Here is a 13,516-nt window from a genome sequence, read left to right as displayed (position 1 = left end):
GAGGTCGTAGAAAATGTAGGTCGGACAAATGGTTTTGGGTCGGTCCGAAATCGCCAGGTCGTAGAAACGCGGGTCGTACAAACGACGCGCTCCCGCGTGGGCCCTCAACTAACCGGCCTCGGCTGGTAAACTACCGGAAGAATCTCACATCCTTTTAATTTGGTGTCAAACACGTGGTTGCACGTTTTTTTGCTGTAGGACACCAACTGTTTTAACTGTTGTAAATTTTCACAATACTGTTTCCTGATTATTAGAGAACCACCACCAGCACAACCAGCCGAGGCTCGGGCGTCTTGAAATATTTTGTGATGAGTGTCTATTCCAACTCCTGCACTATGAATACAACTGAAAGATGATCAGACACATAAGTCATATAGGTGTTTGACAAATATAAGTTTAACCTTGACATTTTAGTGTCTGAATAAAACAGGTTCTTGATAACTACTGCTTCCCGCTTTAGATCCTTTTTTTAATAAATCAATAACGTAATCGCCACGCGGAAAGCAACAGCAACCGCCGCGGGCTCGGGCCGGGCAGCCTCTCTGCCCCTGGCGTACGATGGGCTGCCTACCCGCCGAGGCGCTGCGCCACGCGACGCAGTGCGGAGACCGGCCGAGACATGGCATGGCATAGCAGAGCGGCCAGCTCGGCGGTCAGCAAGGTGCCAGATGATTCTTCCCTGAATCGCCAAGTAGTGTACAGGCTATTTCGGGCCACTGCCTATTTCGCGGTATTTCACGTGCGTTTCGGATACTTTGCGGCTATTTCGTGGTAATTCGGGGGTATTTTATGACTCTTTTGCCTTATGATTCGTCTTTATTTCGCACCGTTTCGCATTTATTTAGCGTGAAGGTGTACGTTCAAAAGTTGTTGCCAACGTATAAATTTCCGGGTTCTGGTACGGAAAACCCACTGTAAAAAAACATGGTTCTAGTACGAATACACCACGGGAAAACTCCGTGGTTTTTCTGCAAGTAAAGGCATCATTCCGAAAGTACGTCCTTCATTCACCGTCACAAACCTGCCAGTGCTAGGTCCAGACTTGCATGCTCGCAGAGCGCCTGATAGATAGGCAACATATTGCCTGCAGTGTATGTGCGTACTGCGGGGAGGCCTACCCTGAGTCTCGCAGGCGCCGTGCTCCCGTAATGTGAGAATAATCGGACGTACTTTCTGGACGATCACTAAATGTATGTATGTTTTTGTGCAAACGTTCGTTTTAAGTTGAACCTGAATTTCGTTTCGGATAAATTTGGGCTCAAAACTGCATGATTCCGTACAAATAAATGCTCAACAAAAAATATGTTCAAATTAACGCAGAAATGTGTTCAAAATTAGATTGTGCTGAAACACTGGAAAAACAAAGGCACAAACAGCACCTTTCTTGGGACACTAAAGTCAAGGGCGCAGTTAAGTGCCTTTCCTGGGGCACTAATGTTTCGTGCCCTTCCAAGGGCACTAAACTTGCATGGAACTCATATCATGAAGCTAGCCAGCGAATGGTGTGAAAGGTCACATTTAGTGCCTTTGGAAAAGGCACTAACCTTTGTTAGTGCCTTTTAAAGGTAGGGATTCGCAGATTCGCACCTTTGTTTTTCCAGTGAATTTGTACAAAAATAAAAGACACAAATCCAGCCAGTGCGTGTAGTGTCTGTAGTGACCACAGCACACCGCGGCGGTTTCTCTTTCTACAGTATATCATTAGCGCCCCGCCCTGCCCCGCCGCCCTTGACCTGGAGTGTCCGGTTCGGTAGTGAGTGTCCCGGTGCCGCTCCTCAGTGCCTCCGCGACTACGCGCACCCCCACGCGTTTAGTACTACTAGTGGGCGGAAAGGAAGGGGTGAGTTGTACTATGCCACACAAAATCCAAAAGTTTTTCATCTGTAGTCAACCACAGAAAAACCACGAACGTTTTAGGGGTTATCGACCTGACTTTCTCTGTACTCTTTTCTGTGTGTCTCTCTAACAGTGTAGTAGAAATATTGAGAAATTTGCACACTTGTGCACACATTTGCACACACACACAGAGTTAGACTGACGATCTGTGTGGGGTGGCCCCTAGGGTGACCCCCGCCACACCAGACGGTGTGTTGGGTTGCCTACGCGCTGGTCGCGGGCGCTGTGAGTAGAGCCGTGTCCGGCCGTGTCCGTGTCCCCCACCCGCAGGTAGTGAGTCGGACAGTACACACGCGCTGGGCCCGTGGGGGGTCTGCCCCTGCTTAACACCGCCTAATGTAGGCGGCCGTTGGCCACTGGCCTGCCCAGGCCAGGCGATCGGAACGCTGCAGCTGCACTGTCAACAGAACTTCCGCAAGCCGAAAACTGTCCCATAGGGCACCGGGCATGTGTGAAAAAAGGGGGTGAGGGCACAACGTTTGAGCCGCCCCACATATCGACGGGCAGCAAGCAGTCATTTACAGACGCCCCCTTGGTTCCTGTGAGCGTTTGTTGCTACGCCGGGCAGGAAACAAGACACTATGCGACATCGGCCGGCCCCGCCCCGCCCAGCCCAGGCCGCGCAAAAATGCAAGGCGACGCATTTCGGGCTGAGGTAAAATATTCTGCAAGCTCGCTCAGTCTCTTTGTGGGCTACGGCCCAGACTACCGACCGGGTTGTCTTGGCCCCAACCCGCGTGACTGTGCACAGGGGGGAATCCAAATATAATGAGGTCCCACGGCCATTGCCCAGTCGATGGGACCCTTGTGATATTCGTACCCTAAGATACATATGCGGGCTGTATGCACTAAAATGACCGTTATTATATCCTTCGGAAGCGCCCTAAAGTCATACGCAGTTTCGGTACAGCAGGGACACCTGCCGTATGAGGTGGCTGTGGAAAGTTCGTTGGGGCTGCACCAGAATCAGATACATTTTTTTTTTGTATAAATAACAGTTTGTATATTTACATACGTCATCAGTATCACAATACAAAATCACTGAGGACTGCTTCAATAGCCAGAAATAGACAATTCATAAGATTTGGACATTTGTATACATCACCACAAAAACGAGGTGCAAGCTGATAATAAATATACATTCAGTCTTGAAGAAATAATTTCCATAAAAATAAGGCTATTCCGCAGACCACACAGTCACAAAATATTCACAACAAAGATCTAGACTAGACTTTTCATAAACAATACAAGCGAGTTAGTGCGTGGAATGGGCATTACATGGAACAGATAGTTACACACAATAGAATGAGCAGGACAATCACAACTGGTTGTAACAAAAGGGCTGTATTATTTATGGACAGTGGTCATTCCACATTGCTTGGCAAAAGTCCACCACTTACTCCGCATCACTTAACCATAATGAATAACAACTATTTTTAACAAATGACGAAATAAATATTGAACATATGGCATCAACCTCAGCTTCAACAAACACATCTGACACTAAAAATAACATAACAATGAACAGGGTCTAAGAGAGAATGCAGGAAGTGGCAATATCATCGACAATACCATGATATTAGTTCACATAGCATAGTATGACAAAATCCAGCCATTTTATATCATAAATAAGATAAATAGAGCAACAAAATTGTCAACAATTTAAAGGCTGTTAACAATCATCCACAATCGGAGGGATTCGTTCTCTAATAGTAACTTGTTGAAAAACAATGTTGTACAAAACTACAGGTACCTAAATAATTTGATTTAAAACCAGGTATAAAAAAATCTATTTGAACTAAGATATTGTACAGGGGAGTGCTGAGCACCCTAAATTAAAGCTAAGGGTGGTCCCGTAGGCCTGTCGACCAGGCCAGGCAGCTTGAGACATCTGGGCTATTAAGCCCATTGAGCAGGCGTTCCTTAGAGGTACTGAGTAAACGACACTTGAGTATTAGAGAACACAAACACCTATCAAACTATCAGATTGGGTTAAAACACCACAAAATGCCGGTCAACGGCTATTCGACGACTCGGTCGAGGGGTCCAATGGAATGTTTTATTACTTGGGACGTTTTAAGGCGATGGCTCACAGAAGTCGCACGCAAGAGCGCGCTCTCTCACACGTACACATATTCTCTCTCACACACACAAGCACACACACACACACGCAGGCAGACTTTAACAAATACTGAATTGGACCCCTCAACGGATCCTTCGCAAGCGCCCTGCGCCCCGCACCCGAGCAAGCAGCCCCAGTTCATATTGCTCAAATTTCTCTTGGTTTCGCTTACCCAAGTAGAAAATGAGAAACATTAAAAACCACGATGCCAGCGATCCGTCGCGAATCGGAAAACCAGCCCCGCATCGCGACCTCGCGGCAGGGACCTCGCGGAGGCAAACGCGTCCTGAGATGAGTGAATACTGTAGAGGCTTTCTAAACGTCACGCTTCACACACTTCACCTCACGACGAGTCTGAGTCGGGGGACTCTGCCGACAGGTCCAGGGTGCCGCGCTCCCGGAGGCACAGCCGCCGGAACAGCACGGCCGCCGACGCGATCCCGCCGGCCAGGAAGCCGTACATGAGGAGCAGCTCCAGGATGTGCACCGTGAACGTGGCGTGGTACAGGAGGTTCTTCAGCGGCGGCGGGAACTCCGTCACTTTCTGCAAAAGAGAGCGCCAGGGTTAGACAATCACAGCACGTCACCTCACAGCGTATCACGATGGAAAACTAGCGCGACATTGTGGCTTGAATGTTAACTGAGACGGCCAGTCCAAAGTCCATATAGCCACCATTGGGGCACTAGAGAGGGATTTGAGGAAGGACTGAAACTTTCGTGGGGTATCCACGTGTTTCTAATTAGTGGTCTCAAGGAGAAGGCTAAAGACCGTGGCCGCCCATACAAGCCACAGCGTACCAAAGAGTCATCGACTGGGTCTAGAGGACTCTAGCGCCCAAGCTTTCGCAGTTACACTCACCAGCTCGAACCAGGCCACGGGCAGAATGCTCAGGTCCTTGAAGTGGCTCATGGTCTGGCCCAGGACGCCCGCCGCCCGCCGCACCTGCACGTTGACCTGCAGGCGCGACACTCCGCCCAGGGTCAGCCCCAGCTTCGGGTGGATGTCGACGAACATGTCGTGCTGGCCGGGCTGCGGCTTCAGGCCCTCCACGTTGTGCAGCAGCGCGGGGTCGCCGTGCAGGAAGTGCGGGAATGACATCACGACGGGCGCGTCTGTGTGGGAGAGAGACAGAACACTGGTGAGACGTGGAACAGAATGCCATGCAGAATGCGAACTTCATCGTGTGGCCAGAATCATTGCGTGCCCACACCTCAGGTATACCTTTGAAAATGACTAATTACTACATTTAAAAATTAATACATTACTTTTGGGCTTCTTGCAGTAAGCATTTTTTTAAACAAATGGCAAGAATGCGCCCAAAAATGCAGGTACTGTGCCTCTGATAAACCCGGTGCACGGGGTAAAAAAATGTTCAACGTTTCAGTTTTTACAAATGTATAATCTGCTAAAAAGAATATATCCTACAGATTGGAACAGGGGTTACTTCGGCCCAGTCGAGTTGGTGGTCACCAGTGTCTAGAGTCACGGTAAAGTACGTCGGATTCAACACCAGAGCAGACGGTCCACAATGAAGAGCAGAGCAGGCGAGTCTCTGTGGCCGGCCGGTTGCCGAGAGGAACATCGTGAACTCGGCGCGGGTCGCGCGACCCCGTGGTGGTATCAGCTCTCTTGCGTCCGCGAACGCTGAGTCCCTTCCTATTGTCTCTGACCGCCCCGCCCCGCCCCGCCCCGCCCCGCCCCGCCCCGCGGGGACGACAAACGACAACTCGGCACCCAACCTCCCCCGCGATCCCTGACGCAGGTTCAGCAGCCCCCTAGTCCCCTGTTCCCGGCGGGTGTGTGTCGCGGGTCGCGCCTATGTCGCGTCGTGTCTTGTCTTCGCGAGAGTCTGACATTGGCTGGTGTGGCGGTCGCCGCCCCCGCAACCCCCGTGCCTTCTTTCTTGCTGGCCGACACGTAAACGAACGAAAACCCACGACGCCCATCAGAAACAGATCTAGCCAGAACATCTGCACACGGGGGCCTATGGATCGGCCGCTATGTGCGAACCCAAATTGGGACCCGGAAGGGATCGACCCGAGTATTTAGACGGTCCCCCGGTATCCATCAGAAGGGACCTCCTCCCCCCCCAACTTCCTCGTCGCTTCTCAGGGCCGCACGAACAGTACGTTACGTGCGTGGTAGTTTTTGTTAAAGGAAATTTACAAAAAAAATGAGGTTATTCCTGGGTCACTTCAGAAAGGCAACCAGCGCGACGGGCACGATGCACCCTTTGGCCCTTATCAAGGGGGACCCGACCCAGCCGCGGCGCCGCCGCCGCCGCGGAGATAGCCGAACCGATTGGCATGTCACCCTCGCAAAAAAGGAGCAATCGCGGTCTGGCGAACCCTCTGCGGGCGGCGCCTTTGGACAAGACCGACAAGACCCACCCGGCGAAGGACATGCGTCAACGCGATGCAGACCGCACCGCGCGCCCCGCAGACACCGCCAATCTGCATATAATTGCAATTCCTGGCGAATTTGAAAACACCCGTCCGCGCCTCGAAAGAGACATCAGCCGGGCCCGAGGTGGAGCGCCGCCCGGCGCCGCCCCGGGACAGACGAGTGACGCGCGAGCAGGATAAGACCGTGGCGAGCAAGGCCCGAAAAAAGTCAAAGTCAAGTGTGACTCCACACAAGTAGCGGGGAGAGGAAAGGGTTTGTCGTTTGTGGAAAAACAGTCCAAATAGATTATCTAGCCTACTCTTGTACCCAAGTGCGAGGTGGCTGATTCGACAGCCGCTCACTTCTGAAGTGACACTTCCACATGGACATGTGGGTTGCCTACTCGCTCGGGCCGTATAAGGCGCCATATGTCTCAAGGACGACAGGCAGACTAGTGCCGGGCGATTCATTCAAAGAAGACGCAGGGCCGAGCGGCTTTGCCAACTCGCTCTTCCCGTGGCCGTTGTAGTGCGCACCTGCGCCTGCACCTGCGTCCTCTCTGAGTCACCCGGTAAAGCCCAACTCTGGCACACGTGACGGATTTTGGTGGACATAAACTCGATCAGTGGCCACACACGCTCCAGCCGCAGGTTCCTCGCAGGTATACTCACTCAGGTTGCAGGCGGACGCGTTGAAGACGCCGCTGGGCAGGCAGAGGCTGGGGTCGTCCTCGTGACAGAAGCAGGCGTTGTCGGGGTTGTCGCGCGGGTTGTCGAACACGTTGGCCGGCATGCCGAAGCGGTAGGCGGGCATGCCCTGCGCCTCGGTGTACTCGTTGAAGACGAGCGGCAGGCGGCGGCACATGTCGCGGTTGTAGACCCAGAGGCGCGCCTCTGGCGACACAGAGGGCGGCGGGAACTGCGAGCCGTCGCTGCCCTGGATGGCGTTGCACTCGTCGGACCGCCACACGCCCTGGTTGTCGTAGCCGTTGAAGTTGACGATCTGGCCCAGCCGGCTCATGTCGCCGGCGCCCGTGTGCATCGTGATCTCGTGCTCAGACACGCCCACTTTCTGCAAAGCCAACGGTCAAAAGTCAAAACACTGGACTTTTTCCATGGGGGTCAGATTTAACTAGCCCATCTTTTCCCGTAAAACCTGCGCAAAAACACCAAAAACACTCACCGGCACCATGAGCCCAAACTTTTGGAAGGGTATTTGGCCGTTGATGGCCGTCAACTTGGCCACGTTGAAGATGCGGTCCTCGTAGCCGAACAGCAGGTCGCGCACGTTGATGTGGAGGATGGGCTTCGAGTCGAAGCTGTGCAGCATCATGTTCATGCCCCAGCGCTCGATGAAGTTTCGGTCGCGAGCCGCAGCCACGGCGCTCTGCGAACACCGACGGGCAAACGTCAGGCTCAGGCACATTGCACGCCTCCATTTTTATTTGTGTGTTCCAGACGCGTATGGTTGAACGGTAGATAATTGTTGTGTGCAGTTGTTACCCGAAGAAGGTCATGACAAAAATCATGACTTGTTTTCGATGCCAAGTATGCTCGTTCGACATTGTTCCAACCGCCTGGACAGAGCTTAGTTTAACCCGCGCGCGCACCCACACCCGCGCAAATGACTATGCATCTGGGGCGTTAGCCGGCGCGCCCGCCGGGCCGCGCGCCGCCCGGGGAAAGCCGAAAGAGGCTTGAAAACCACGCCATATTACGCAAACAAGGAGATAAGTTGATCGTAAAATGACCCTGCGCAGGAGAGGGGGGGGGGGGCGGGGGTCGCACTAGACGGGAAGGCGCGGATCGCCCGGGTGCAACCGAACTCAACTCACCAGAAAGGGGATGTTGGGGACGTACACCTTGGCGCTCTCGGGGTAGGCCGACATCTCGGGGAGGAATTCATACGTCTTCTTCTCGTGGTAGGAGAGCGTGGCGTTGTCGTAGAACTTGAAGTCCACCTTCTCCGTCGTCTCCCTGTAGAGGCAAAGAAAGTGTTATGCGACTGATACGAAGCACTTGCGACAAGGCACACTGTCAAAGATGTTATTGCACCCAAATTTTCCAACTACACCATAAATCAGGGGCGGATTAAGGTCCGGCTGACAGGTTGGTTGCCTACATACAGGGGTTTTGGGGGTAAATTGCCTATCTTTCAGGCGGCTCTCTAGAGACGACGGGGGATGTGCCCCCCCCCCTCTCAATCCGCGCCTGCACCAAATGGAAGGTAATTCCGTGGGGGTGAGGTACATGATCGTACTTTTCTACTGTAGAGCCCATAAGACTGTGCTTAGTACCTTGAAATATTGTACCTTACTTTATCAATCAGGCAAGGCCTTGAACAGTATATACGTGCCGCGCTTTTTTCGGACAGTGCAGCACATCGATCCAAGTAAGGCACCGGATACAGAATTTAAATTGGTAAGATCGGTTGATGAAGTTAGGCCAAATTGGCATTGGCCCACATTACTGTACAAAATAATAAATAATGAAAATCTCGGACATCCAGCCGGCATATCGGATGAGCGGTCAGCCGATCATTCCTTTGGAGTGTGCAAAGGCAAGGCCGGGGTAACCAGACCAGGGCGGTGGTCATGTCGTCGCCACGGGTCACTGTCACTGCGCATCACAAGCGCAGCGCAGCGCGGCGCCGGCCTTGCTCGTGGGAACGGGGCGGGGCGGGGCGGGGCGAGGCGGCCACGCGTCGGACGACCCATCTGCCCCCCGAGGAGAGCGTTAACCCAACGGACCCTAGCGGCTGCCAGGCCTTGACCGGACCCTGAACACCACGCACCTGTACGTGAAGGGCCCCACTTCCTTGACGCGCAGCTTCTGCCCGTCCTGGCCGAACGTGTCCGCGTTGGTGTAGTTGAAGATGTAGACCATGAGCAGCGGGCTGACCGGCGGCGCCCGCCACCAGTCCCAGGTGTTGGACGAGTTGGATATGACCATCGTCTGGACGAGGGTCACGTGAGAAAACAATGTGTTAAAACAGAACTCATCGCGTTCAGGATGGAGGTGTGAGATAGGCGTATCGCACGATTTAGAAAATAACCAGTTTGTAATGTGGGATACTCACCCCCGTCACCAGGTCTTGGAAGAGGGACGTGCACCACATGACAGTGGTGCCCGCCAGGCAGAACAAGAAGGCCACAAACAAGCCCGCTATGCCTGCGAAAAAGACAAAAACAAAGGGTAAGGCGCGAATACAGAGCGTATGGTCTCTCCCACGTCACCGTCATAGTTGAACGGTTTCCCCTCGCGCATATTACACACGGCAAATGCAACACCTAAAAAAACAGCTTTAGAAAAATAAAAAATAAATAAAGAACAATTACCCGCAACGGTAAGGTGTCAGCGATGCGCAATCAAAACAACGCGACTTCCTACGCCATTGAGTGGCGTGATACACCCCCCCTCCCCCTCCGCCAATCCCCTCATCCGCGCCTCTTATGGCGAAAAATCAATCATGCGACTCGGCCCATAGCGTATAGCGCACCCAACGGGCGATGATAACACCAACACGAAGTAGCGGCCGCAGTTAGCACTACAGACAGCCGACAGAGCGCAGGGAAAAAAAGAAAGTCGCGTCACGACGACGCACCACGCCACGCGGCCTGCGATTGGCTGCGTTATCAGATTATCGCAGCTAATAGAGACTCAGACACACGACACTCGACTCCCGCGCCGCAGAGATTAAAATAGGAAGCATGTCCTGCCATGAACAAGGAGTGCCTCTTTCCCCTCTCTAAGTAATTCGAGGAAAAAAATAACAACAGACCATCTGCGAAATGGAGTGATTACGGTATCAGCGGTGCGAAGGATAAAACCACGACCTACGCAGGAGCAGAGCGGCCCCTTCCAACGGTCTGACGCACCGAGCATCACACCACCGCTTTCCTTCTAAAAGATTAGACAAAACAAATGCCAGGACGTTGCAGTGCCGCCTCGCGCCATGTGTCATCATGCACAGTCAGACACGTGACCGTCCGGGCGCCGGCAGCACAAGAGTGCCCCATGAATGGGGCGTGATACGGAGGTAGACAGCCGCCCCCTCCTCTTCCTCCTCCTCCTCCTCCTCCTGGACTCATGACGATGCCGATCGACAGAACCTTATCGCGCCGTCTCAACGGACTCCGAGAGGCGCCGCCGCCGACCCCCTGCCGTCGTGGACGGCGGCGTCGCGTCGACGAGCGTCCCGTCTAGACGCCGCGACCCATTAACCGACTGCGCGGGGTGGACTTCCGGGTGGTCCGCGCGCACCCCAACCAGAGCGAGACAGACAACCGGGCGACAGCACGGGGACAGCAGAAGGCGCGCATGGTCTAGTGCCTCTACGGACGGAGTGCATGGCCAAACCTGGCCAAGGTGCTAAACTTCGGGCAACTTCGAACGCACTTTCGTGGCTTTGTATTAGGCTCTAAGTCAGTTGCACCCTGCACCATACCCAAAAGTACTAGCTGCTCCTGTTTTTCTAGTAGCGTGTCAAAGCCCGTCAGACGCCCCGCCAAAATGTTGAATGTTGTGCCTCGCCGCCACATGACCTCCCCCCTGGCCGTTGAGCCGGTCTGATGTACCATATCTTTGGGTCACAAGCTCCGAATTCGCCGCATAGTGCAGATGTTAGGGCCAGCCCCGCGCAGCGTGCCAAGCCAAGCAAGGACGTGGTGCCAACGACCGCCCTCAGCCCGCACGCAGGTCGCCGTCCACGGGGAGCCTGCGCGGCGGCCGCGGCACCAGTCCATTCAACGCCTCCCGACCCTGACCACCTCGGTCCAGCTCGGCCCAGGTCGCTCCCCCCCCCCTTCCCCCCGCGCCCGGAGACCTGGCGCGGCCGAGAATAGCCGCGCCGAGTCAGTCCACGAGCGCTGGTGCTGGGGGGGAGCAGCAGACGAGCCTGGAGCAACGCACTGGCAGCGGGACCAGACACCGCCTCACCGGGGTAAGGCGACACCCTGGGGCCGCCGCCACACCCACCACGCTGTCTCCGGTGACGCCAGCGACACAAGAAAGTGATGACGACGAACAGGGCGTCGTGAGCGCGCGAGCCCAGGCCATGGGCCCAGCCCGGTGGCGTGACTCGGCCACGTGGGGCCGGCCAGCCAATCACAGAGGGCCCCATGCCGGGCCGCGGCGTGCTCGGCAGAGTCATGCGAGCCCCGTCCCCCGCACCACCGACGTGGCCCTTTCTTTTAGCGCTTCCCACGGAAGCATCCCCACACGAGCCGGCCCGACGGCGGAGTACGAGGAGGCCGCCGGACGAGCGAGTGACAAACCGCGCGTTTACACGCGAAAACGGATTCAAAATATAATGGTGGCGAATATGTCTATCGTGATGGTGTAGCGCTGCGCGCCAGCCGCGCGGCAGGCAGCAGCCACCCCCGCCTCGCGCCACGCTCCGCGCCTCGCCGCCATTGGCCGCCCGCGGCCGCCGCCCCGCGCGGCCAGCCAACCAGCGAGCGGCACAACCCGTCGCCAGTCGAACTCACGCACCAGGAAAAGTGTACAGAGCATTGCTTTTGTATCGCAAAAAAGAAAATGGAAGCATCCAAATAAAAGGCAATAACATTACTGTGTGATTACAATGCACAACGTCGTGGGCGATGCCACCGTTCTCTTTATGGGTCACAGAGCGACACTTTGTAAACTTTTATAATAAAACAGTGCGCCAAGTCCGCGCGTGCGGCGGGCCGAGCAAGTGAGAGCGACTTCAGCCCGACGGAGAGGGGAGCAGAGTGAGCCGGTGTCATCGCTTGGCTCATCGCTCGGGTTGTCATGCCAACGCGGGAGAGAACATGATTTATCTCGGATTCGTCGATCGGGACGCGGAGCCTGCGGGGGTGGGAGGGGGGGGGGCAGAGGACAGGCGTCTGCTGAGGGAAATGTGGGCCTTGCCCTTGATAACGCCGGCGGGTGGGGAGTGACGTCTCGCCTCCGCCCGCGCACCACCAGCCAGGCTGACCTCCCGAAAAGTCGACGGCGCGCGAGATGCGCGAGGATTGGGGGGGGGGGGGGAGGGCCCCGCTATCAGCTCCAATTAGTGTAATTAGCACTGACACGTCGCCCGCCCCGGCGCTGCCCCGGCCGGACACGGGGTGCAGCACCTCGAGGGGGTGCGGTGCGGCTATCTAGACAAGCAAGGCCGGGCGCTCATGGCGAGTTACATGACGAGGGTGCGAGTGACCTCCCCGCCGCCCCCTCCCCCTACCGCCCAGAGACGCGCAGTTTTAACACGTTCCCTGCGGCTCATTTTTGGTCTCTATGATTCAACATAGGAGCGTGACCAGATAATGGTCATGTCAAGGGGCCGACAGCGACATTTGTCCCTCCCCCTTCCTCCGCGACCCCTAGAATGTAGCCTTGTGCCTTAAGTAGGCAATGCGCGGTGCAAAAGCCCTGAACTTTAGCCAACACACAGCACCCCCACCCCGCCCGTACCCTCCTGCAGGAGGACGGATCTAAAACCGCGCCTGCCGCCCCGGCGAGCGCGAGGTTGGTGGCTTCAACGCAGGGCGAAGCCTTGCGAAGCGCACGGTCGTCTGCGCCAAAACTACTGACGAGTCAGAAAAAAAAAGGTGCTGTTGCCTCGTGTCGCAGAACGCCGCACTTTTGCCGTCAGAGGGTGGATGTGGTAAAGGGGTGGGGGTGGGAGGAGGGGCTCAGCGAGGTGGTTCTGCAGCAGCGGGCGGTGCTGCTGCCAGGTGCTGCTGCCAGGTGATGCCAGGTGCTGCCAGGTGCTGCCCGGTGCTGCGGCGCGACTCACCCTTGTTGAGGAAGAAGCCCATGCTGGTCGAGTACTTGTTGCAGCCCCGGGGCCGCAGGGGGCGCTTCATCGACGACTGCCTCGTCTCGGGCCACGCCTTCATGGGAGTATCCTTTAGGTCACACACACACACCGGCACCGACGCACACCAACGCACTCTCTCTCACACAGGCCGACACGGGCACGCGCGCGCGCGGGGGGACGGCGGCGTCCTGGGCAGCGCGGGAGTAACAGAGCGCCTCGACCGGACCGGCCCACCCCAAGACAGCTGACCAGCGAATGAGTGTGTGCATGGGATGCTGTGTCTATCGCCCCATATTTTTATTATTACAAGTTATCGTTTTTTCTTC

The 13,516-nt window shown here is 55.4% G+C and overlaps 1 protein-coding gene across 2 annotated transcripts in view; it reads right to left on the bottom strand.

Annotated features, from left to right (window-relative positions):
• Positions 1-3,221: 3,221 nt before the first annotated feature.
• Positions 3,222-13,516, bottom strand: part of LOC113214687 (scavenger receptor class B member 1) — a 29,858-nt gene continuing 19,563 nt past the window's right edge. Inside the window, exons 1-8 of one of the 2 annotated variants that reach the window (XM_026434136.2) lie at positions 13,167-13,449; positions 9,483-9,574; positions 9,198-9,358; positions 8,239-8,380; positions 7,587-7,790; positions 7,076-7,475; positions 4,878-5,131; positions 3,222-4,562 (exon numbers count right to left, since the gene is read on the bottom strand). In XM_026434136.2, the coding sequence (XP_026289921.1) occupies positions 4,362-4,562; positions 4,878-5,131; positions 7,076-7,475; positions 7,587-7,790; positions 8,239-8,380; positions 9,198-9,358; positions 9,483-9,574; positions 13,167-13,269 (1,557 nt within the window). In that variant the 5' untranslated portion in view covers positions 13,270-13,449 and the 3' untranslated portion in view covers positions 3,222-4,361. Of the gene's footprint in view, positions 4,563-4,877; positions 5,132-7,075; positions 7,476-7,586; positions 7,791-8,238; positions 8,381-9,197; positions 9,359-9,482; positions 9,575-13,166; positions 13,450-13,516 lie in introns of those variants that run through there. The other variant, XM_026434135.2, reaches the window with a different exon arrangement.

This window comes from Frankliniella occidentalis, unplaced genomic scaffold (assembly GCF_000697945.3).
Source record: "Frankliniella occidentalis isolate FOCC.00 unplaced genomic scaffold, Focc_3.1 Scaffold11, whole genome shotgun sequence".
Taxonomy (NCBI): domain Eukaryota; kingdom Metazoa; phylum Arthropoda; class Insecta; order Thysanoptera; family Thripidae; genus Frankliniella; species Frankliniella occidentalis.
The sequence above is the reverse complement of the archived record's forward strand: the minus strand, read 5'-3'. Positions and strand labels throughout refer to the sequence as shown.